Below are 26809 nucleotides of genomic sequence, written 5' to 3' on the forward strand. Positions count from 1 at the left end.
ATATATGACATGGGAAATTGCCTTTATTCATTTGCAGATACAAAGGTGGTTTGTGCATCTGTTTATCTTACAAACATTATTTCACTTTTACTAAGATACAGAATTTCTTTTAAAAAGAAAAAAAAAAGTCATAATTCACATGGATACAGATCTTAGGATATATTCTAATGGAAATTAACAATGTACAAAAAGCAAGACATTTAAAACATGGGAAAGCAAACTAAAAGTATAAATATGCAAACAACAGTAGACTAAAAATATTAGGGAAATTAAAGGAACATGTTTTTTTCCACCGTTTAATATCTACATTTCATTTACATTTTCTACATTTAAAATTGCTTTCTTACTTTGCCAACGTCATCCACAATTTCTAAATATCTGATGTAATCCCAGATTTAAACTCCCAAATTTATGAAGTTTATTGTCAATCCGGCTGCAAACGTTTTATTATCAACACTTTTGTCTAACTAACTTTCATGTCTGTAACGAACTAAAGATCTTCTCACTCACATTAACTCATTTAGTGAGATCAGAATCAATTATTCAAAATTTACACACTGCATTTTTTTAATTACTCTACAAAAATCAACATATTAAACACAGTCAGATATAATACAAGGTGAAGTGCTTTTTGAATAAATACCTGTGCAGAAGGCAGCAGAGCCTTTTCATATAGTTGGTAACTATTAAAAATATTACAGTTTATCAAAACGTAAATAATGTGCATTATGGGGAATACATGGTAGGCTATTGACATTAGCAGAGAAGGAATTATTAAGCGTGTTAAATAAGTTGTGTTAAACAGTCACATGAACAAGAAGTATTAAACCTTGGGTTTCTGCATGAACTATGGATTACTACAGGTATGAATCTTTAGTCACATCTCAACAGAATATTAAGCAGAAGTGCATTTCTGTTGTGTCTGGCATGAACAGCTCCTTCATGAAGGTGTCTACAAACTCGCTGATGTTTTCCTGTGCTGTGACCATTGAACATTTGTAGAAAGCCAATCCATCTGATGCTTATTCAGCTTCATGTCTGGTGTCATTAAATTGTCACTGATGTAGCTGAACCCACAATTATTGCATGAGATGTAAAAACCTAATTCAGAAAAAGTAAGAGTACTGTAAAAAATAGAAATAGAATGCACTGATTTGTAAATCTCATAAACCTATATGCTGCATGATTCTGGCATCAGTGTATGAGCTCAGGAACCCTAACAGAAATCACTGAAATGCAGGTTAAAGCTCTCTCATCCAAAGAATAAACCACATGTGAACATAATCTATAAATGCCACCGAGTTAAGGCAATGCACTGAGGCAAAGTGCGAAATTCTTCTGTAGTCAGGCAAATCAAAATTTGAACTTTTTTTTTTTTTTTAAACATGGATGCAGCTTTCTCTGGGTTAAAGTGCAGAAGAGCCAACTGAGTTGTTATCAGCACTCAGTTAAAAATCCTTCATCTCTGCATCAGGGCCTGTGGACCTGACAGCTTGCACATCTGAAACCAACGCTGAAAAGCCAATCATCCAGATCTAGATTTTCTTTATGCCAAATTCCTGTTTCCTACTCTTTAAATGGTGTTCAATTGTGGTTCTCTGTGTAAACGGGAGCACCTAATCTCTCCCTGTGGTGAATGTAAGAGTGGACTGGTTCCATCTTTGATCTCTCTGTCCTCCCAGTATCATTTTTGTTTCATGTTTTGGTTCACTTAAGCTTTTACACTGTGGTTTATGTGTTGCAACTCATGAAGAATAATAAGAGAATTAAAAAATATGGGGGGTCATCTGGGACACAGACCCAGATCATACCCCTAAATCACGTTTTCTACTTGTGTCCAGTCTGTGAACTATGCTAAACTGTGACTAAGACTAACAAATGTTCCATATATTCCAAATCCTCCTTGACTTTATGCGTTAATGGTAACAGTAGCTTCATCCTTTTTCTCCTCTGTTTCAGCAGCACCATCATCATGAACCTTATTTTCCTCAGAAGGTTGATCAGATTTGTTATCAGTGCCTGACTGCTTGATCTCTTCATTATTGGGGGCAGAGGAGATGAGAGGTGATTTTTCCTGCGTTTGATTATCATTGGAAGATTTCTCAGATTTCTTATCAGTCCCTACTGTTGAAGCAGGGATTGGTATTACAACAGTGTCATCCTCAAGATCATCTTCTCCAAACTTTTTCCTCTTGAAGCAACCGAGCTTGTGACAGACACAAAGAGAATCATTAGACCAAACAGCAATTTGGTGATCTCAATGCAGTTATGAAGATTCAGACAACTTGATATAAAGATAATAGTCTTCAGGCTGAGTATAAACTCTCACCTTAAACAGGATGATTGTGATTATGATCAGAAGTAAGAGTCCCAAACCGGCTCCAGTTAAAATGATCAGCATTTGATTTGGGAGGATAAAGAAATCAACCCGAACTTCAGTCTGTTGGCAGAGAAAACACAAGATTTCAAAGTAGATTACCATTTTTAACATCACTCTAGTAAATAGTTTGAATTATTCATGTAAAGACTGAAGGTACCTTTTTTGTTGGAAATTGGAATGGTGTCAAATGGTCTTTATTCTGTGGGTAATAGATATAATAAATTAGGTTTACTGGAAAAGCAATGACAGAAATATGCTGTGGTCAAAATCAAACATACCTCTGGATCGTTCAGCACATACCGAGCGTCGTCATAGCCAACATGTACAGAACTTACAAAGTTAATCTTTCTGCTGTCTCCAGTGTATTTTTTCAGAAAAGCAACATTCTGTAAAGTAAGAGCAGATTAATTAATATTAATTAATTTATTATTTTTATATATGTGTAATGTGTATTCTGTGTGTATTTAGTACATACGGCTGCCTGTTGTGCGGCGTCTTTAAAGTGGACTTTTCCCGATAGTGTAAACTCAGCAGATGCATAGTTCTTCAAATTGAAAGTGTTGCAGATGATCGCCACGCACTTATCTTTTGGTAAGCAGTTCTGTAACACAACCCCAAGAAAATTTTTTAAATGAGACGTATTATTCTTTTCATTACTTCTTCATCTGTCATAAATATACTGCAGTAATTGTGGATACTAATATGATGTTTTAAATTACACCAGTACAGCTGGAAATATTCTCTAAACACTCAGTTTGATGTCCCTGATAGTTGGTTTATCGAATATTGTCAATACAGAAGAACCAGCTGTTCAAACCTCCTGTTTTTGAGGGGCAGCCAATCCGAAGAAAGTTGGGTTAAGGGAAAGAAAATTAGATAAAGCTTCTTGTTTTGAATGGAGGATGAATTGAGAGGTTGTTGCAAAGTCATTTATAAGATAAGGATTACTTTGAACTGTGCATCATGTAAAGTTAGTCTAATAGAGTCCAAGCACGAATAAATAAAAGCATTAGCACAACAGCTTCCTTTTAAGGTATTAATAATTTTACAAGAATTCAATATTTTATTAAATCTCTTGTACTTACCTTAAATTTGTGGTTAGTAGTGGCTGTGCACTGTGTTTTGTTCTTAAAGAGAAAAGGTATGGTAAGCTTTAAGGTTCTATATTTTCATATGGAGCAGCAGTGTTCAGACACAAAATTACCTCCTTGACAAAGATTTGATAGCTTTTCATTTCAAAGCTATGCTCCAGTTGAGTTGGGAATTCCAGGAAGATGTTTGCAGGAAACTCCTTAAAACCAGTGTTATCTATCTGTAAATGGTCACAGACAAAATGGTCATTTTAAATAAATGTGGAAATATTCAGTTTTCTGATGAGAATCAGATGAAAATACTGATAACAGCCTTGTATCAGTCAGTTACAACCAGTTAGTTTAGTTTAGCAAGAACATGATCAATAATTTTGATTGATCAGCTGAAAACTGAAATCAATACGGGAAAGCCATCAACTTCTCTAATGGCCACTTGAGGCGTGGTCTAAACCACAGACAGTATAAAAGGTGGACGTAGGTTCTGGGTCTGAAAAGTGAAGCCAACAAAGTTCCTTAAACCTGCGTTATTTTGAATGGCCTCCAGGGGGCGATACACAGGGTTATGAAAATACTTCTGGCTCTATAGAACCAGCCTATGGAAGAACGGGCCTGAACTCTGGAAACAAATTATTGATAGGCTAACATCTGATTTTGTGTCACACTGACTAAATGAAAATCAATATGATTTTAAAACTGCATCTTAACAGGAAAAGTATTCAATGAGATCATTGATCACCAGTTGTGTTGGATAGTTTCTTGTTACAGAGTCGTCATGTGTCTTACCCCAGCGGTGCCCAACCCCCGGGCCACGGACTGGTACCGGTCCATGAGTCGTTTGGTACAGAGCCCCGAGAGTTGAAGCTCGGGTGTGAAATGTATGTTTTTCAGTGTTTTTATCGTTAACTCTGTTCCCTGGGTCTTTCCCCGTGTTGTAGTTGTGTGTCTTATTTTGAAATAAATATTTACTCGTTACCATGGCGACCACAGAGCATTACGGGGCAGAGAGGAGGACGCTAAAGTTACACAATTACACAGAGTTAACGATTATTATTATATTTACAAAATACCGAGTTTTTGTCTTGGTCATGTCATTTTATTTTGTTGTATTTATCCGCGACACCTTAAAGACCGGTCCGTGAAAATATTGTTGGACATTAAACCGGTCCGTGGCGCAAAAAAGGTTGTGGACCGCTGTCTTACCCTGTATGTAATGTTCATTTCTTTAGGTTCAGTCTCCTCTGAGGTGAAGTTCAGATAGGTAGTGCTGTCTTGGTTCCTGAAAAGATGATCGCAGCATGCCACTGAACAATTATACAACTACTGACTTGTAGAAATAGATTAAACATAAGGATAAACATAATATTTTATGTGAATAGTGATACTTACACTGTTAAAATCATTTTAATTTCAAATTGCACCGGGATGCTTTCGGTGACGGTGCTGGTCTTGTTCGAGTCTTGATTATCACTGAGCGTGAAAAAGACATTTCTTGTAAATATCAAAGTAAATATTTCAGAGAAATGTTTATGCAGTAGATTGTTGTACCTTTTTGCTTCAATTATCATGGACATCCTGTCATTCCACTCATAATCATGCATGACATGGAAGGAAGATTGAAACGTTGCCTTTTTGTGAGAAGAAATGAAAAAGATGTTAGGCCTGATTCATAGATGAAGAGAAAACATGTAAGGAGGAGAAGCTGGTCGCTAAGACTGAAGTTTCAGAGACTTGGTCATTTGTGAAACTTCACTTCTGTCTGTTAGGATGGTATCTGGATGTTTTATGACTCACGTAGGATCCGCTGCGATACACGGGCTGGCTCACACCACATATGGTTTTGTTGCGTTCTTCTTGATCCCGGCAGTTGTGCGTTGTTAGTCTTAATGACTGTTTTAAGAAAAGAAAATGGTTGGTATGAGCTGAGACGCTAAAATAAAAGTTTTTACACCTACTGTGACATTTCCTTTGATACACTGCAGGTAACACTAAGTTTAAACTTTTGAAGGTTAAGTTATACTGCATAGTGTAGTGGAGGTTACCAAGGCATTGTATAACCTGACCATCGCACACACGCACACGCACACACACACACACACACACACTAACCCAACCTCGACACATATATATGATGTTTAGTCCATTTTAGTAGTTCGAGACAGTTCAGTTAAATGTGCGTGGTTTGGGAAAATAAATTAGAAGTATTTAGCTGAAGTGTATTTTATTTGTGTTTAGTTCTTTTTTTAACTTGTAGTTCTAAATTGGAAGATTATTGTGATATTGAAATATAAAAATAAAATTATATTCTATTATTTTTTCACCGCTCAAAATCAGCGTCACACTCGCGGAAGCCGGTGTACCCGCCGAAACGCCGTGCATTTATCGAGACTTTCGACCCCAGGTAGGCCAATTATGGATCTTCGGATCCACATTATGTCAGCAGCACCACCATGACTCTAAAACAAACACCGCTCACGCCTCACAGATGACAGCTTACAGTCCTGCGTAAAGATGAAAGCCCCGATCTGCAGACGCTGTGCGCAGAGGTTCAGGAGCAGAAGTCTTATTGTAAACATATCACGGCAGACCCGACGATGTTTCCATGAACACGCTTTTCAGCATCTCTTTATTGACCACTTTTCACACACGGTTGCTGTACGCATACAGCCGGCTGTAGCTTTTCAGCTCACAGCCCGACACACACCAACACAACAGCAGAGATAGCACAGACTTTAAGGTGGCGAGGCGTGATTGCGGGTGCCGCTCAGGTGCGTCCGCCTCCCCTGCAGCGGCGCTGCAGACCACGCCCCACCACACACATTAACCAGGTAAAATACACATTTAGGCAGAATTTTGCAAATATCTATTTTTCCTTTTTTAGCAGCATAGTGCTTTTTTTCCAATTATTTTTTTAAAAGTCAGGTCAAGGCTCCAAAAGCCCAAAGGCGATATAAGGGTGGCAGCTCACAGCAGTTTTTGTTTGCTGGATCATTTTAGTTCAGCTGGGTGTCTTTCCTTTTGTTATATTTCTTTAAGAGTTCAAAATGTGTTAATTACATAAATAAAATGTAATTTTCTCTGTAGCACTTCATGGATTTCAAAAGCAACACACCTTAGTTGCTCTGTGGATTCTTTTAAAAAGCAGTTAAAAACTTTTCTGTTCAAACAAGCCTTTTGTTGATCTATTTTATATTCTTTACATTATTTACATTTGATCTTTTACATTGTGTATGTCTATTGATTGTATTGTTTATTTTAATATTTGTGTACAGCGCTTTGTGACTGCCTGTCTGTGAAAATCTTAAAATTTTGAAACACTTTCTTTGATGTTGTCCTGAATTCACAGACAGGGGAAGGATGCAACTGAACAACACTTTAACCTGACAAGAGCAGGTGAGAAGAAATCTCGTGCTATGCTTCACGGTGGACTGACTTTGCATTTCTAAGAACTAAATGAGTATAATATGCTTAAAAAATGCTTATAAAAAAACATTTTATTCAACCTGTGGCAATCTGTTCATGTCCCTTAGTGATATCAAATACTGGCAATCTCAAAATGTTCTAGAAGTCAGTGATGACAACAATAATGTATTCATCAGTAAAACACAGTAAACTTGCCAACATGTCTCCAAAAACCGTCTGCTCAAAACCTTGTTGATGCTGAGCTCGGTTTTGATGTGCAAATTAAAATAGATTGCATGCATTTAGTTTCTCCTGCATTTAATTACACAGCTCAGTGATCACTTCACTGAGCTGAACATGCACCATCAATGAAGGGAACAACTGATCCAACTGAAATGCATTACTGGACAACCACAGGAAGGAAGTTAAGGCAACTTATCAGATTTTGTGCAACACAGCACAGAAATGCACATAAAGTCGTGTTCCCTGCAACCTGTAAACTATTGTGTATAACCAGGTTGTCTTATAAGCTTTGTGAAAAGCCTTCAGTTAATCCAAAATACTGCAGTGAGAGTACTGAAAGGACTAGAAAGACAGAGCATATTTCACGGCTCTCTGTTAAATGTAGAATTTAAACTCCTCTTCATCACATGCAAGGTCTTGTATGTGATGAAGAGGAGTTTAAGGTCTAATACAGTTTAATATTCATTTCCACCGCTTGTATCCTCAATCTCGTTCTATCACTCACTACCCACAGCTCGTGACCATAGGTTTTTCTGAAAAGTGGCATTTCAGAAATACCGTGTTTCTGAAAAATACAGTATTTCTCATCATTGCTACACAAACAACATTCAAATTTATTGTCAACTGACTGATGATCTGTTGTCACTGCACTCCTTGTTGGCTTGCCTGAGAGAGGTCAAAGATTGGCTGTCGGATAATTCCCTCATTTTAAATGAGAAAAAAAAAAGATGTTCAATAGCCATATTCCTCGAGACCAGCTTGTTGCCTCTTGCTAACTCTCACTCTCTCCCGGGTGTCTATTTGGATATCTCCTTTAAGCTTGATAAGCAAGTGTCATCTGTAGTTAAATCTGGTTTCTTTCAATTTTGCTAGATTTCTAAAGCTAAGCATTATATACCACACAGGAACCTCGAAAAACGTATCCATGCTTTTGTGACCTCCGGGTTAGACTGTTGCAATTCTCTTTACTGTGGTCTCCAATCTGTCTCTCTTCATAGGCTACAGCTTGTTCAGAATGCTGTGGCTCGCCTTCTTACTGGAGCTAAAAAATTTGATCCCATCACTGCAGTTCTTGTTGATTTACATTGGTTACTTAATATTTTGCTACTCACTTTAAAACTAATTTTGCACCCAGTTGTCTCACTGATCTTCTCAATCTGTACACTCCTTGTCGTGCGTTAAGATCATCAGGTCAGTTACTCCTGGCCCAAACTAAGTTTAGGCTGAAGACCAGAGGCGATCGTGTTTTCAACCTTTGGACTAGCCTCCCCGTTTCTATTCATGCCCCAGACTCTATCCAATCCTTCAAATCAAGATTGAAAGCTTACTTATTTAACCTGACTTTCCCGACCAGTTAATGCCCTTTTAATAAACTTATAATTAATTTCACTGCTGTTTTTTACTTTTTGGTTCAGATTTTGTATCCATGAACTGACCTTCCTTCTGAACTTTGTTAATTGATTTATGTTGATTCTTTGTATTATTGTGAAGCTCTTTGTGTAAATGTGTATGCGTTAGTCCCCGTAGGGAAATTACTCCTCTGCATTTAACCCATTCACCCAGTGAAGCAGTGCACCAATGCAGCGCCCGGGGAGCAGTGTGTAGGGACGGTACCTTGCTCAGGGGTACCTCAGGGTAGCTGTTCAGTGGAGTCGAACCCCCGACCTTCCGATCATGGGGCAACCACTCTACCTACTGAGCTATCCCTGACCCTGTTGTTGTGGGAGGTGTGCCTTTGGGTTTTTAAATGTGCTATTTAAATAAAACTGTATTGTATTGTAATGTATCTTTATAGTTACCGTTATAAGAGTCATCATAGAGAAGGAGAGGCCTGGAGGATAGAACATTATGAGGCTGGTGTTGTATGAGTCATCACCATCATTTTTCAAATGTATAGTCACATTGAAGTAGTTATTTTCTGTCACCAATAATGTCGGAGTCCTGAGAGAGACAAACAACACCTAATATTAAACATATGACATTAATCGTATTATATCCGAGGCGTGTTTGTAGATATACATACTTGAATTCGAATTTGACATCCAGTTCAGCGATACAAGTGTCATTTTTTCTACATTGTTTCTCAAAAGGAACCTGCGAAAAATAAAACTTGTGTTTATTTGATGCCAGAAAAAAGATTTCCTTCCTAACAAACATGCTAAACTGAGGTGGTGAATGTGGTAAACATTGTACAGCATTAAATTGACACTAGAGAGTTTCTATATAGGTTCACTCTTTCCAGTATTAAATGAACACTGACAGTGTTATATTTTAACAGGAGCCTAACACTAAGCATCCCTAACATTTTAGGTTATTTTCCAGTGTTTGAAAATGCTCAGTGTTAGTGGTTGTTAATCTTTAAACCTGACCAGGCTACTGATAAAATATAACACTGTCAAAGTGTTCATTTAACACTCAAAAGAGTGGACTTATATAGAAACTCTCTAGTGTCGATTTAACACTGGAGATTTGCTGTGTAAATGCAGCTTTGTCAATATTGTGAATATTGATGTTGTATGTAGAACGTACCTCAACAGCAGACTGCTTTTTGCTGTCCATGTTCAGGGTGATGTTAGCAGTCTCACTGTCAGCTTGAGAAAAGTTTAATTTGATGCTGATGGGTGACAATGTGTCGATCACACATTTCTGTAAAGCAAAAGCAACAAGAGGAGCAATAAACACGAGGATTGCTTTTGATCAGATTGAGAATGTGTGCAAATATTATGAATTCAGCTTCGTACGGGCATGTAGATGGAGAAGTTTAAGCAAGTCATTTTATTTTTCAGCTCATAGGTAGAGGTAAGACTCCTGGTTTTCGTATCAGTTTGACTGAAGAAACCTCGATGTTTTTGTCTCATTGGGTCCACGGCGAGCATGTATGTGATGTTCAGTCCAGAGCTCACATCCCCTGTAAACCCACAGAGCAGGATTAAAATAATGCATTCACAGGGTGCAGTCAGCAGCTGTTAAATGGTTTACTGGATGAGGCTCCTACCTTGTTTGCTCTTTGTTGCTTCGACCATTTCAAAACAGGCTGTTAAGGTAACCATAAGTAAATTTCCTTCTGCACTCTGACAGTCAAGTTTCTCTGTGCTTATCTCCTTAGGGTGGAAAGATAGGTGAGCCATCACATTAAAGACGGGCTTGGAGCTGAAAGACATTTAAGAACAGTAATAAGAAAGTAGAAATGATGCCCTCTTTCAATACTAAGGTTTTATATGTCAGGACAAAATGAAGTATAGCTACATTAGTTCTTTATTTTATATACAAAACTGAAAAATTTGGGACATTTTATAAAATGTAACAACAGAATGCGTCCATAAATCCATATTTTATTCACAACAGAACATAAAAAATATCAAATGTTTAAAATGAGAAAGTTTACCGTATTAGAAAAAAAATATAAATTAGCTCATTTTAAATTCAATGGAAGCAACACATCTAAAAAAAAATCAGTATGGGAGAAACAGGAGGCTGGAAAAGTAATTGGTACAAAAGGAAACAGGTGGAAGAATATTTTGCAACTCATTAGGTTAATATGGAACCAGTCAGTAAAAGAGAAGCGTCTCAGAATGGCCAAGTTTCTCACAAGTAATGATGGGCAGAAGTTCACCAATTTGCAAAAAACTGCATCTACAAATTATGGAGCAATTTGCAGCAACAACTTTAGCTTTCTGCTTTTCCCCCAAATTAAAACTCAAAGCACAAGAGTTTTGCAAAGGGAGCTGTAACCCAAACATTAAGCACACTAACCCTACCTTAAGACAACAGCAGCGCCCTGTGATCCGATCACAATATCTGGGAGGCCGTCTTCTTTGATGCCGACGCCCCCATCGATGGCCTGTCCAAAGAATCTTATCCCAGGTGTTATTTTGTCTCCTGTGATTCTCTGAAATAAGAGATTTCAATACTGAAAAAGTGTTTTCATATATATTTGTATGGTAGAGAAAAACGGTGTATTTACATTAAAATTTAACAGAAGTCTTATAAGAAATGCTCGCCTCGATGCCCTTTATCTAAGCCTTTTCCACTCACAGACAGTTGGCTGTTTTTGTGTTTTGCTTGTTTTGTTTTTTTAAATTCCGGAGATCAACAGTTTCACAAATATCTGCAATCATTTCAAAGTCAAAATCTATGAGCTCAAGTTGTTTGTTTCCTATTTTGATGTTTCATGTGAAGGTTAATTGAAGCCCTTGGCTTGTATTTTCAGGATTTTATCAGCTAGAATATGTTCTCATGATTAGTTAGTATCATTAATAGTAGGATTGGTAGAAACTCTTGTCAAAGGAAAGAGACTGAGCTGCCTCATTCTCTTTCCTGAAACAGCCTTGCTCAATGATCTCCTTCTGATTGCTGACTCTGGACGCTCTTCAGTCCTGGTCCTACTGGATCCATCCTCGGCCTTTGATATGGTAGATCATAACATCCTATTAGCGAGGCTTGAACACACAGTTGGCATTAGAGGTGCCGCCCCAGATTGGTTTAAGTCATATCTTTCTAATAGCTCTTTCTCGATCAATTTTGGCCCTTATCTCTCCTCTGCTACATCTGTCTCGTGCGGCGTGCCTCAAGGATCTGTCCTCGGCCCCCTGCTCTTCTCACTGTATATGCTCCCCTTAGGCATCTTTGTGAAGTACAACATTGCACATAATTGTTACGCTGACGACATACAGATCTATTTCGAATTAACTGATGATCCTGATATGTCTTTGCACGGTTTTCATGAGTGCTTGCGCGAGGTCAAAAATTGGCTCGCAGGTAACTCTCTTATCTGTCGTGTTTGACAGTAGTATCCCCCGTGGCCAACTCCGTGGTGCCTTCGGTTCCTTTGATAGTTTCCTCACCGACACTGTTAATGACCTGGGTGTGTTTTTGGACAGCTCTTTAAAATTTGACAAACAAGCGTCTGCTGTTGTCAAATCTTGCTTCTATCAATTGTGTCTTATTAGCAAAGTCAGACATTATGTCCCGCATAGGGACCTGGAAAAGCTTATCCACGCCTTCGTGACATCTAGGTTGGATTATTGCAGCTCCCTTCACTTTGGTCTTAACTCTACTCTCCTCCATAGACTGCAAATTCAGAATGCGGCTCGTCTCCTTACTGGTAGTGGGCGGCGTGTCTCTATCACCCCTGTCCTTGCTGATCTGCATTGGCTTCCCGTTAAGTATCGCATTCGATTCAAAATCCTGCTGCTTACCTTCCAAATTATTAACAATATAGCTCCAAGCTACCTCATTGAGCTACTTAGATCATACACCCCTACTAGAGTACTAAGATCATCTTCCCAGGAACTCTTGGTACAGCTGAGACCCTGGCTGAAGACTAGAGGTGACCACGCGTTTGCCTTGGCTGCACCCGGTCTACGGTAAAACCTCCCCATCGCTATCCGCGAGTCTGATTCCATTCAATCCTTCAAACTGCGGTTAAAAACTCACTTATTTAGCCTCACCTTTTCTACCAGTTAATGATTGGTTGTTAGTTCGTTTAATGCTTATTTCTATCTTCAGTCCATTCTTAACTACTTTTAATCATTTTTAAAATTTTTGACTGTTTTATCCTTTGCACCCCTAAAAAGAACAATATGTGTAACGATACACAAAATCCACGGTTCGGTTCGGTTCGATACTTTGGTGTCACGGTTCGATATTTTTTCGATACAAAAAAATGTTCATGCTTTTTTATTTGTCATTTATTAAAATTATAAATATATGTTTTAACTCAAAAGTACAGTTTTTAAATTTAATGTTGCTGAAACAACAAAGTAATAAAAAAAATAAATCTATCTGATCGAGAAATCACTCATCTTTGGAAAAGAGAGTTTATTACAGAGAAATGGCTCTTTCCAAAATAAAAGCTCTACTATACGCTTCTTCTGGGCTATATTCTCAGCAGCATATTAAACATATCAGGTCCCCATAAGGAGAATCATGTGCTAACGGCTGTCTAAATGACTCGGGTGAAGTTTGTAGCATGCATGCTTGTTGTTTTTGTCTGCTTCCACTTGTCTTTGCACTAGGATGATGTCAGAGTAAATGTGCAGTCATATTCGTTGTGTTCCCACTAGTGCTGTCAGCGTTAATCTCGTTGAAATGACGTTAACGCCACAACACGGCAAATCTCCGTTAACGAGCTACCGCGGATCGCCCCGTGTGTGGGGCTGGACAGCTTCAACATGTTAACGAGCTAACTGCGCTAACGCACTAGTTCCCACCCATGTAATTGAGCATTGCGTGGCACATCCGACATACTGTTTTACTTTTGTCCATGACGCGCTTACCTTCAGGGTCATACTTCACATGAAAACCAAAATAGTTCCAAAGGCCAGATCTGAATGAGGGTGGGGGAGGTTCAATTTGCCATGTTGCAACGAGCTTAGCTTCTGTCTTGCTAGCTTGTGCTGCGCTCAGTGGATCTGCACTCGACAGTGCAGCCTAGGCGGAGTAGTCGAACGCAGATCCACTGAGCTCTCAACACAGACAGCATCGTCAGAAGAAAAGTCGATAAAATAAATTAAAAATTTGTATTGTTCGATACATATGCGTACCGAACCGAAAGCACTGTATCGAACGGTTCAATATCGATACGAGTATCGTTGCACCCCTAGTTCTTTTATATGGATTTCTTTTGCTTCTGTGTTTTTAATGCCATCTAACATGCTAGCATGTTGGTACTTTGCCACAGCCTTGATCCTCCCCTGTTACTTCATCTCCCCCTCTTGTATGTTAAGCATTTTGGTACACCACTGGTTTTAAATGTGCTATATAAATAATGTTTGTTGTTGTTGTTAGTTAGTAAACAATGAAATGAATGCTACACGTGTACTATATTCAAATGAAGAAAACAATTACAGTAATACAAAATTATTGAGATTGAGCTGACTTGCTGGAGATTTGTGCTGTTAAAGTTTTTTTTGTTACTTGAAATGATACTTAAAATCGTGGGATTCATGGCCAGCTGTACCTTAAAAGATTTTAATCTCAGGTGACACGGCAGATTACAGCACTACGATGGCGACAAAACAAAACTCACCTGTTTCCCTGGCTTTCAGCTCGAGTTAACACCCTGTTTTTCTGTTTTATTGTAGTTTACATTATTTTATTTTAGTGTACTCTATTATTTCTATTTTCCCCGTTGTTTTCACTGGCTGAACCTGTGAAGCATTTTGGTCATCTGTAGCTGTTTTAAATGTGCTACACAAATAAAGTTGAAGTTGATCCTATAGCTTTATAGCAACCTTTGACTATTATTGAGTTCACTGAGGTTTACCTCCAGACACTTGAATATTTTTCTTCACCTAATTACAACATTCCTGTCAGGTTAGCAAGAACATTTCTGATCTGGCCCTCTGTTTTCCCCTTTTTTTAAAAACAAAACAAAACAGCAGACATCTTTCTTTACACGATGCTCCCATTTGTACAAACTTGTGGCCCCCAAAAAAAGCCAAACAGGAAATAAGTAAACTGTCAAACGTTATAATGGCAAAAACAAGAATTTCTCTTTTTTTTAGTTTAACATTTATTTTTAAGTTCAGAGGAATATTGTTATTGGATGCACAAGAAAAGTCAGCTAAATATGTTGATTTTAGTAAAGTAAAAGACTGACAAAATTAAAAAAGTTACTCATGTTACTTTGATATTTTGACTTTTCTCAGCTTAAATTATAGTGATGTCACAGTGGCTATGTCCATCTATGTCCATTTATACACGCATAAGGTTTTATAAGTTGTATAAGTTCCTACGATGCTGTTGCTGATTGTAACTTATGTAGGTGTTAAGACTGAGACAGATAAATGTTTTTAAAAGTAAATTCAAAATTACTGAAAATTATTTCACTTGTTCCAAACCCATTGCTGTTCATGGTTACTGTGGTTTCCATGTCCGTCTCTCACCTGGCTGAAAGTGCTGCGTATCCCTCTATGTCTGTCTCCAAGGTAGATATACACAGCACCTCTGTTATCATCCTCAAGCGGAGCTCCGACAGCAACGTCTCGGAGTCCATCTCCATTCAGGTCTGCGAGGCTGGATATGGTGGTGCCAAATCTACCCATGGATGGTCCCATCACGGTGAGTTCACGTTTCAGTTGCAGCTATGAGAAAAGTGAACATTAGTTCATTGAGTTTGATCATGAAAGCATTGAATGTCACACTGTAATATCACAAAGTGGTGGCTCACCTCATCAGTCAGAGTGTAGATGTAGATCTGACCTTCTTTCTTCTCCTGAAGCTGGTAAAACGTTGGCGCTCCCACCAGCAGGAAGTCAGTGTCACCATCTGAGTCAATATCCACCGAACACAGCTCGGCGCCGAAGTAGGAACCGATCTGACAAGTTAGTTATATCATTAGTTCAGTGTTGTTTTAATTATAGATTTATATCATTTAGGGATATAAAAAATGTGTCTCAAAAATGATCAATGCAGGGAAAATGCTTCATGGACAGAAAACACAATATTACTGCCAGAAAATATGATTTCACAAAATAAAATAATTATGATGACAAAAACAAGAATCCCTAAAAACAGTTCCAGAAACCGACATGTACGCCTGCAAAGTAAGTGTAATCCTTTACGGTGCTTTGAACAAGTTTTCTTTTTGAACTGTTTTTATTAAATCAAACAAGGTGCCAGTGTGAGGAAGTTCTCTGGTTTCCTCTGTGTAGCCACAGAGTTTATTTGCCTTTGCACAAGTCTGGAAAGTTGCAAACATTGAACGCTATCATCATTTTAGACTCAGACTACTAGTGATGCATTTCATATTTCTTCCACTCCCATCTTTTCAATCCCTGTGCGATATCACTAAAGCACCTTGGTGACTTCTGTCTTCTCTCTCCTTTAGCTTGTGTTTTGTAATGTTTGACATTTGTGATTTCTCTCCATGCTCTTATTTTCTGTCTTATTTTATGTCAACCAGTCTGCAAGAGGTCTGTTCCTGTTATTAGAGTCCAATCAAGTGTTTGATCATGCTGATCGTCTGCTTGTTGTGGTTCTCTAATATTTCACTGTCTTTACTTTATAATATAGAGCACCTTTCTATAATTGTTAATGTGAATCACTGATCTACACTTAGAAGTGATTTAAAATCGAAATAACAGTAGATTTGATCAAGAAAATTTGTATTTCTTTCAAGGCAAAACTGCATTCAGGTATCAACAATGACATGGTGACACACAATGACTTTCAAAAACAAACTGAGCCATATGAAGAAAAACAATTAAAAGGTACTGACCTGGTCTCCAGTTATTCTTTGTGCTGGGATCCCATTGTTGCTGTTTTGTTTGAAAAGTACGACCTGTCCTGTGTGCTGAAACCGGGGTGCACCCGTGAAATACAAAGAAACCCCATCCCTCTCTCCAACAGAGACAGAATATCCTGCAAGAGGCAAATATAACACAACATGTTTTTATTTGAAAACCTAATGTGTGTATTTGTTGTACTTGGAAGATATTAAAACTGATTTAGACTGGAAGCTTCCAGAGATCATTTGTTCAAGTGTTGAGCCAGATAACGAAATCTTATTTTAAAGAAAGAAACATCAGATAATGTGTAAATAAAGTTTACCCATGTAGGAGTCCATCTCCATTTCTTGATCCTGAATTGGTATTTCTGTTTTATCTCGACGTTCTTGGAGAGAACCACGCCAGCTGTTTGTTCCCACTGAACCCAGAATCAGTGTATCCTATAAACAGGAACGCACAAGTGGAAATGTGGTGAATTTTTGTATGATATGTATAACTATGTAACTATATATCTATGTGCACTGAACATCCATATTTTAACTTTCATGTAGAGTCTTAAGCACAAGGCATTTTGCTTCACCATGGTTTATTAAGGTTTTACAGTAACAGGGCAGTTAATGCTGTTGAGAGTTCGCCTGAATAACTCACTCTCCAGCTCCGGTAACTAACCTTCCCCAATACACACTCAACATCTTTCATGCAGCACAACCAAAACAGTAACATTGTAACAGAGATCCTGAACACATCACGATAACATATCATACGATATAAACACACACACACACACTTTGGACCTACACTGAAGCATGTAACCTATGTAGTTATGTGCCACTTGCTGTGTACGATTTAATAATTAGGATTAATGTGTGATGTTTGACCGTGTCATGACCTATTGTGATAAGCCAAAGGGTAGCCGGAGTCCTGACTGGCCTCTGGCCAAGACCTTGGCCGCTACCTGACCCCTTAAGCTGTGTTTGGACGGGTGAGAAAGTTACCCAGCAGCAGGGTGCGGGGATACTGGTCCCTATATATTAGGGGACCAGAGGACACCCCCAGCACTTTCCTCTGCTGTTTCTCTCTGTCCGTCTCTGTGTTGCTCTGCTGTCTGTGCTTAAGGCTGTACGCGGGGTTTAGCTTTGTTTGCTTTCTGCTTTGTAATTTTCTTGCTAAATGTCTGTATGTATTTTTCCTGCTGTTCATATGATTCAGTGTATTAAACTCTGTTCCAAGAATTCTACTCTTTTCCAGAGCATCTTTTTAAGTGTCTTGATTTTAATTGGATCTAAAGAGGTTGGATCTCCACATCGTTGGTGGAAGAAGGTTATCAGGATGGCTTCAAAATTTGCGACCACAGAAAGAGGACAGAAATCCCAGGTATGATTAGAAAAGAATGTGTAAGATCAACTGTGTCATCTGACCTGATGCAGCTGGACTCGTTTTTTCAGTTATTCAGCAGCAGAAATTTAGCTGTAAGCCTTTTAACAATTCAGCTTCAGCTCATGTTGTGTGGTTTCTAAGCCTTTACTCTGATCCTCAGATGAGTTTAACGTGCTCAGATAGATTTTGCTCACCTTGTTGAAAACAGCGCTGAATCCACTCTGAGACATTTCATCAGTCAGGTTTCCTGCTCGAGCCACTTTGGAATCACCTTCTACAACAAAGATCTTTTTCTGAAAATTCTCCAGTACTCCTTTGAGTCCATTATAATTCTCTATTTTGAAGGCATTTTTGTCTTTTGGTTCTGAAGCGATGAGCCTAAATTTATCCAGCTTTGCATCCTTGATCTGAAACCAGAACACAGCTTTAAAACATGAAAGTCTGACATCAGCATAAGAAAAAGATCAGTTCTACACATTAGACTTGTTCTGACCCACAACAGTAAAAACTAAATACATCAAAAGGAGCCACTAAACAGAAGAAAGAGGAGGCATGATATATGACATTACCCCAATAACAAGACGAATTATATTTTTCTCATCATATTTTTTAATGATCCCTTTTTTGTCTGCATCAGAGGGATCTCCGTCTGTGATTAGAATCAGAACTTTAGTTGCATCAGGAGAGGCGCCTGCAGCTTTGTTGTCAAAGATTTCATCACTGAAACAAAAGTAAAAACAGATTTTGTCACACTCAAAATAAACCAAGCTGTAAACATGAACACATTAACACTAAATAAAACTTACAAAATGAATTCGAGGGCTCCGTGTGTGTTGGTGAGAGTTTTTAAATGTTTATCATTCATAAGATTATCAATAGCACGTCCAGCTGCATAGTCGTTGAAGTCAAACACTTTGTGGACTGTTGAAGAGAACTGAACTGCTGCAAACTGAAAAACCAACATAAATTATTTCGATACGACACTAAACAGTATATCTTATATATACAGTATCTTAACTAATAAATGCTGTGAATGCTTAAATGTTGCAGTAGTGCAGTGACCTTGATCGATGTGTTCTTCAGGCTGTCCATTATCTCCACAATAAAATCTTTATTCTTGTTGAATTCAGCTTCAGTCATACTCGCTGATCCATCGAACAGAAAGACGAGGTCCACTGTCTTTTTGGTGCAATCTGGGAAAATAATAAAATAAAAATATGTCTGCATCCAAATCCCATAAAATTTATGAAAAAATAAAATAATTTAGTCATCATATGAACATTAAGGAACGCCTTTTCAAAACACACTTTACTTTGATACGCGGGTTTGAAAGAGGAGATTTTCTGGAGTTGATCAGAGAGCTCATAACAAATACTGTTCAGATAGGAGTTCTCATTGCATTCATGCACCAAACTTGGACTGCAAACCTAAATCAGAGCATAAAAGTTAAATAAAGCGCTGCATATTAATTTGTTTTGCTCACAGTGATGAGGAGAGAGAGTGATTTACTCACAGTGAATCTGGAGCCGGAGGAATCTGCAGCGATCGACAAGCCAAGATGTTTGACTGCTGTTGTGTTTGACTGCAGGTCCTCTGCAACTGAAGCATTTTATTATAAAATACACAAACTTTTACAGTAATGTATTCCTATATTTTAATGGCATTATAAATTATGTAATATTCAGTTGATACCAGAAGGGTTGAACCACTTGTTTTGGTCAGGTTGGTAAATTCCTCCAGATCCATTTAGCCTGAGAGGTGCAGTGACGACTATCCTGTGGAAAGTGATGACACTAATTAATTAATATATTCAGACACTCAAGCTAAGACAAGGTCACTGTAAGATCCCCAACAGCTGCTAAAAAGCAACCAATTGAAACACAGAGGTGGGAAAACAAACGGGCCTCTTGATGACTTCACGAAGCATAAAATGTAAACTTTTTAAAAGAAAAACTCATTACAGGAAAGGTTCAAAGTCCTGGCAGATCTACACAATTTTTTAAAAAAAATAAAAAAAAATTTGTAGTTTTGTTGTGCATTTACTTTTCCAGATCACTTGGATCAAACTGGGTTCTGTGTGTCCCTTGAATTAAATGAGTGTGACACCCCAGCTTTGATTTTCAGTTAACACCATCAACTTTAATATTTTGATGGCATGCTATGTGTATTACTGTGCTCCTTAAGCCACCTTAAGCATTTTCAGTTAATTTGACTGTTTTCAGTAAAATGAAAGCAGCTACAAGTGTTCCTATTTTTTTTAAATTTAACTCTGCAGCTGCTGATTTTTAAATGCAATAATTAGTCGATAATCTTGTCTTGCATGAAGCTTCTGGTGAGTGAATACACACTTTGAAAGAGCATCAGCATGACTGAAATTCACCTGAAAGATTTTTGTTAGCAAGCAGAGAATCACTCTGAACACTTCCAGCAGCGTTACCACAGCCATAGTAAATAACCGGCTGCTCTTTATGTCACGGCTTTGCTTTTCTAAAATGACGGTAAATAAAATACTGAAAGAAATGTCCCAGAAATTGAAACTTTTCATTTCTCTAATTACTCTGAACATTTGGGTTTGAAATGCAGCAACAGAGTCTTAACTAGAAAAAGACGCATTTGCTGTTTTAAGCAGCGCGTTAGATTAGTCACAGCAGTATTCAATGCTCAAGTCAAAACCACAACCCATCACAAGAGGCTTACGAATGCTAAACTGGAATCATCTCACATATTCATTTTAATTTCAGCGAACATACCTTTTGTTACCATCACCAGACTTGTACTGTAGCACCTTGTATCCATAGAAATCACCTGGGTCGCCCTCGTGTTTCTTAGGCTCTGTCATTTTGATGTTAAAAGCCAAACAGGCCGGGATGGTTGAAGCTGAGAAAAGGAGAAAAACATGATCAAAAATTCTACCAACTTTAAAATATAAAATATCTGAATTTAAGAAGAATACAAATAACTGAAAGTTTTAATAATATATATTAAACATCAGAGACAAATCCTGAAGTTGCACTAAATATAGTTGGTAGGGATACGCCCCAAAAAACTACCCAACAGCATGTGTTCATTTGTAGGTTAGAGATCAGAGAGTAAGTCCTTTACGTCCTTTTTATCCATTTAAGTTGTTTTTTTTACTTTAGTGACAATTGAGGGAGAGATACCAGGATAACATCATGTATTTGGATCTAGCTGGAAAAGAAGTGAATGCATGGGTATTATTGTGTACTTCACTTTCTGAATGTGTTTCTGGGCCCTAATTGGGAACATAAGTTTCACAAAATGATTGAAGAATAACGACTCATCATGAAAGTATTAAAGCTGGAATCAAGGAAGATGAGGGCGGTTAGAAGCTGACTCATGTGTGCAGTTTAGAGGAGTCACTTCCTGCTGGCCATTTAAACAGTTTCAGTCAGAGAGAGAAGCATAAAAATATAAAAGGACAGAAATTCTAGGTCTGAAAGTGAAGACAAGGTGACACCACCTGAAGTTTGCCTTCTTTTTAATAACGGCCACTGGTGAGATGACAGTAAACACTGTCCTAATAGGTTTACAAGCTCATTAGTTCCTTTTGGGTTATATAGAATAAAACATGTGGTCAATTCTAAAAGTCCAAAAGAAGAAGAACGAGGGTGAGTTCACTGCTGCACTTTCACAGTCACACCCACTCAGTCTCTCCCTTTCTGGTAACATCGAGTTTTAAAACATGAACAATTTGAAAAACGCCCTGCTCGAGGCTTCATCGTCAACATCACAGCTGACACGCAGAGGAAATCTCAGCCAAGCACTGGTGAATTGAGTGCAGTCGCCCTTTTTTTTTTAATTAAAAATGTTGGGAACCAGTTTCAAAATGAGCACAGAAACTGCATGGAGAAGAGTACTTCTAAGACACAGTTCAGAAGGAGGATGAGAGATACCATCTTTGTCATTTCACAGAAGCTCCTCCCATGTCAAAAACTGGCATTTACCCACAATGCAACTCAAACCACGAGAACTTTGACAGGAAACTGATGTGGTGAAATAGAGGTGATATTAAGATGTCTGATGAGCTCCCTTCTTTTCAACTCCTCTTAATTGCATTAGAAGTCTGCAGACGTGAGAGATGATAGTGACACACTTCAGGCAATTTATATTTTGCACAGCTCACCATGACAACATTAAAGACTTTATACACCTCGTGGGCTTCCCCCTTTGAGATCACAGCAGAAAAAAAAACCTCATTCAGCTTTCTGCCACCGTTGTTAACCTTATTTCAAATCTTGGAGTGAAACCGTCATTCAGGTGCTCGACTGTGCAGATGTGTGTCAGTGCAAGTAAAGACAGGATGTGCTGCAGAGGCAAATGGAAAAGAAATAATAAGCACTTTGACAAGCTGCAAAAATACGCCCAATCAACTGAGAAACCCATTCACAACTTGACCACATTCAGCAACACAAGATAAAAATAGCTGTATAACTGAGGCAAAATTAGAAGCGTAGCACATCACTGTCACAAGTCGGGGTAGGCTTTTGCAGAAAACTAGTTCCCAGTAGTCCCATTTCTTGGACTTGTCCAAGGAATGGGACTACCGGCAAGGAATGGGACTAGTCTGCCTGCCTGTGGTCCCACTTATCGGCAGCTGATTTCACTTCAGCTCTCAGAGGAAGAAAATAGTGATGCTGTCTAGAATGTGGATATGAGCATCTATATTATTTTTATTGCACAATTGGACGAGATAAACGGTAATGTGGAAAACTGTGTCAAGGACAGAATCAACCATATTATGCTGCTCCAAATACAAGAAAAAACAGCATGCTAACGCTAAGCTAGCCAAGACCCCAGAGTGAAAGCTGGGGTCTTTCACTCTGGGATCAGACAGCCAGACCCTGAACTTCAACAGGTAACAAGCAGATGAGCAGTCAGGCCGCAGCCTCCCTTTCTTCCAGTTCATGTTTCTAAAGCAGAATCACCATGGCGATTCTTTTGTGCTGGTTTTCATGTTTTCTTTCTGTGGTTAGTTTTGTTCTACTAAGAGAAAGGTGTTAGAAACGTGTGTGGTCGTTTGTGTTGGTGTGTGTGGCTGTAGCCTCAAGTTTATACTGTTGACTAGCTACGGGGTGGCTGTAGCTGAGGTGGCAGAGCAGGTCAGCCACCAATCAGAAGGTCGGTGGTTCGATCCCAGGCTGCCTCCTGGCTGCATGCCAAATATCCTTGGGCAAGATACTAACCCCATGTTTGCCTACTGGTGGTGGTCAGAGGGTGGCGGTGGCGCCTGTGTCTGGCAGCCTCGCCTCTGTCAGTGGCTACAATGTAGCTGCCATCACCAGTGTGTGAATGACTGAATGTGTAAAGCACTTTGGGGTCATTAGCGCTATACAAATGCAGGCCATTTACCATTATGAGACAGTGTTTCAGGTATTTTACAGAGTAACATGAAAGTAATGTAATGAGTAGTGTAGCAAATTACTTTTCCTGGGAGTAATTAAGTAACATGTTGCATTACTTTGAAAAAAAAAAGTATTCTGTGTAATAATTCATTTTATGAGTAATAAGTCCAACACTGATCACAACAAAGACAGGAACTACCTCACAAACATGCACAAACATTTGAACCACAGGATGGATGCATGACTGTAACTTCTTTATTGCTGCTTAGCAACTCTCAAAACTGAGCCAATGAGAACCCAGGGACAATCTATGAGTCATATTGATAATGGAATCCAGATTACAAATTTCTTATCCATTCCTAGTCCATTCTTTTCTTTTGTCTATTTTTTCCATTTCTGTAGATGAGTAGCAAATTAATTAACCACGAAGCATGAAAATTATTTACACGAACTCAAAGATGCAGAAAGGTTAGTATAGTAAATAAAACCAAATGTTGAGCTGAAATAGATATTGAAATTATAGAAAGTAGAAAAACAAGCTAACTGAAGCAACATTATGTAACTACTTAAAAATAAGATTTAAAAAAAAAGTGCACAGGAAATGTATCTAGTTTTGCTTTTGTCAGTTTTCAAACGTGTCAAAGATAACAGTGTCAGAAAACTGATGGGGGGGGGGTAAACTGAGTGTGAGTCTGTGTACTTTGCGAGGTAGGGCCTACACAGTGCTGCTTTTTTTATTTATTTATCGCTCCATCGCTTTAATTTTGTGATTTCATGTCACTGTATTATTACGGGTAAATAAAATCATATTAATTCACTACATTTTTGGCTAATTTTCACTTGGTTTTCTTTCGTATTTATTTCCTATTTATTCCTCTTAAATGTATCAAAACAAAAAGCATGAGAAAGCATTTCAGGTTTACAGGTTGCCGTGCTGAAGCCTGTCTCAGCTACACCCAGATCTGTCGCAGGGTCAAACGAAACATTTTTAAACCATACTTACTAAAATGAAATGAGGAAACACATCTGGAAACTAGCAAAACTGAACTGAAATTTAAAAAAAAAACACAATAATATAAAAAATGAAAGAGGAATTAATCAAAGTCTCAAACTGTGATGACTCATTTAAAAAATATATACATCTCTTTGCACCTTTCAGCTCCTTGTTTTGGCTTTAAAGACACAGAACCTTGAACAGCTGTACACACCTGGATCTGCTCAGCACCAAACAGCAGTAAAACGGTGAACGTAATGCAGCTGAAGGGTCTTTGAACAGTCCGTCAATGTAACATTAAAACACATGCAGCCCCCAGCCCTCATGCACTGGATCTACTGTATTCAGCCCTCTGGTTGGGCGGATGGTTTGGATGAGTTTTTCTACAGCTCAACACAACTGAAGCAAACATAACTCAACCAATGAAACCGGAAACTCAATTAAATCTTTATTGTCAAGTTGTAAATCCACATGAAGCTGCATAAATAATTCAAAGTGTCTTGCATGCTCCTGTTCTAAACACTCTTCCTGTGAGGATTTCCTGATTAGTCTCAGTTTTTTCAACACCAGAACATTTTTCTTTCATCAAAATAAAAATTTAGACTTCTAAAAATACTATAATGAAAACATACAAAGTAGCCATGCCTGTCCGCAGATGAACTCTATCTCAGAAATGACAATAAATTCAATCATTTTGAAACTTACCAACAATCACCACGAAGGTGAGGAAATAGACGTGCTGTCGCCAGTGCATCTTTCAAGTCTAACACTGCTGCTGAAGTTTCTTCAAGCATGTGGCTGTGCAATACTTCCTGTGAAGGGCGTTTCCGTAACAGGTGGTAGAGACAAATTTCTCACGACTGTGCGCTCGACAAAATGTTTATCTTCGTTTCCTGCTTCCTCTTTTTTTTTGGCAATTCCTTAAAATCCTTCACTTTTCACTTCTTTAAAAAGAAATGTGAGAATTTTATTGAAGGGAAAAAAGATGGAAAAAAGTAGAAATAGCTCTAATATAATAACATCATAGATCTAAATGTTTTCACAAGAGCTCCAGCCGAGTCTTTTGAACAAAACAGCTACAAACGGTTTGCGGTTATTCAGTCTACTGAGTCAACAAAAGAAACTAAACAGAATAGGAGTCAGCACAGTGATTTCCTTCAAGGACTTCTTAACATTTTTATTTTATTGGATTTCTGCTTTTTGTTTTTCAGGTTTAAAATATATATTTTTTAAATATAGTAAATGAAGTGTGTGAAAGCTTTCCACGTCCACACAGTGATTGTTGTTTACAGCTACAGCACCATAAATGCATAAGAAGAAGGTTTTAAAATCGTGGTGGGTGGTGTTTGGATAAAAATGAGGAACTTGTGAAAAACTTGTAAGAACAGTCTGCTGTTCTCTTTGAAACTTGAAAGTAAAAGCTGCATAAACTGTTCCATAGTATAAAATATTCGTTTACAAGTAAGCTTTCAGGTTGTTTTTAATATATATATAAAACTATTAATAGGTAAACGTAAATTGTTCTCATCACATGGAGTTTGAGTCATGAGGGGCGATCTGGCTGAGAAACAGGACACGACACGCTGCAGGCTTGTCGGTCACAAAGCTGACCCGCCCATAGAGCTCACTTTGAATTACTGCTGTTTTGACACAGCAGAGACTTTGAATAAAAAAAATAACTCCATCCTGTATAAAATACAATTTTAAACACTTTAAACTGATCAGCAAAGACTTTAAAGGGGTCACAGATTATAAATAAAGAGGGTTCATTTTCCAACATGCATCTCTATAATGAAGATATTTTTTTAAAATAGAGGAGTTGCCACCAGCTACAAGCTTGAAATTGAATAGGTCCTTCTGAGCGCATCTTTGTAAATATAATCATATGATATTAAGTATTATAATAACATCCAAACGCTCTTGTGCTAACCACGAGATGCAAAACAAACTTCTTCTTCTTCACTTCTTCTTCACTTCTTCACTTCCTGCCACCATCGACTCACTTCAGTTTGCTTACCGGACTAATTGTTCCACAGACGATGCCATATCTCACCTGCTCCACACATCCCTGAGTCACCTGGACACTGGCAGAGGGATAGGTTAGGATGCTGTTCGTGGACTACAGTTCAGCATTCAACACAATAATTCCCTCTAAGCTTTTCACCAAGTTGACGGATCTAGGACTGAGCTCATCACTGTGTCAGTGGATCCTCAACTTCCTCACAGACAGACCCCAATCAGTGAGGGTGGGAAAACAAGTCTCCCCCTCCATTTCACTCAGCACTGGAGTGCCTCAGGGCTGTGTTTTAAGCCCCCCGCTGTACTCACTGTACACTTATGACTGTGTAGCCACATCAGACACCACCTCCATTGTCAAGTTTGCTGACGACACTGTTGTTGTGGGCCTGATCTCCGACAACATCGAGACGGCCTACCTGGAGGAGATTAGGAACCTGGAGACCTGGTGCCAGGAGAATAACCTCCTCCTAAATGTCAGCAAGACTAAGGAGCTGATCGTGGACTTCACTACAAAGCAGGCGAGGAATTACAAGCCCCTCATCATCAGTGGCACGCCAGTGGAGAGAGTGGACAGTTTCCGATACCTGGGTGTCCACATCACTCAGGACCTGTCATGGTCCTGCCACATCAACACCCTGGTTAAGAAAGCCCGTCAACGTCTCTTCTTCCTCAGAAGACTTAGAGACTTCCATCTGCCACTGAAGGTGCTC

At 38.5% G+C, this 26809-nt stretch overlaps 1 protein-coding gene across 2 annotated transcripts; it reads right to left on the bottom strand.

Moving 5' to 3' along the window:
• LOC146516184 (integrin alpha-L) lies at positions 1-24919 on the bottom strand. 2 transcript variants are annotated; one of them, XM_085162742.1, is made up of 31 exons: positions 24786-24919; positions 20474-20600; positions 19416-19498; positions 19237-19322; positions 19036-19150; positions 18786-18916; positions 18530-18672; positions 18293-18443; positions 17918-18130; positions 16669-16786; positions 16337-16479; positions 15287-15433; positions 15003-15200; positions 10872-11002; positions 10109-10263; positions 9855-10021; positions 9643-9759; positions 9137-9207; positions 8913-9054; positions 5263-5358; positions 5017-5096; positions 4858-4938; positions 4672-4747; positions 3585-3692; positions 3466-3507; positions 2856-2981; positions 2659-2766; positions 2538-2579; positions 2330-2440; positions 2126-2206; positions 1-2023 (listed from the first exon to the last, which is right to left on the bottom strand). In XM_085162742.1, exons 1-31 carry the CDS (start codon positions 24832-24834, stop codon positions 1910-1912), a joined length of 3552 nt encoding a protein of 1183 aa, XP_085018868.1. In that variant the 5' UTR covers positions 24835-24919; the 3' UTR covers positions 1-1909. The 2 variants fall into 2 exon arrangements, with proteins under 2 accessions (XP_085018868.1, XP_085018867.1); XM_085162741.1 differs by having other exon boundaries at positions 1-2206.
• Between the last annotated feature and the right edge of the window lie 1890 nt (positions 24920-26809).

The sequence above is a fragment of the Neolamprologus multifasciatus genome, chromosome 6, assembly GCF_963576455.1.
Source record: "Neolamprologus multifasciatus chromosome 6, fNeoMul1.2, whole genome shotgun sequence".
In the NCBI taxonomy this organism is placed as follows: domain Eukaryota; kingdom Metazoa; phylum Chordata; class Actinopteri; order Cichliformes; family Cichlidae; genus Neolamprologus; species Neolamprologus multifasciatus.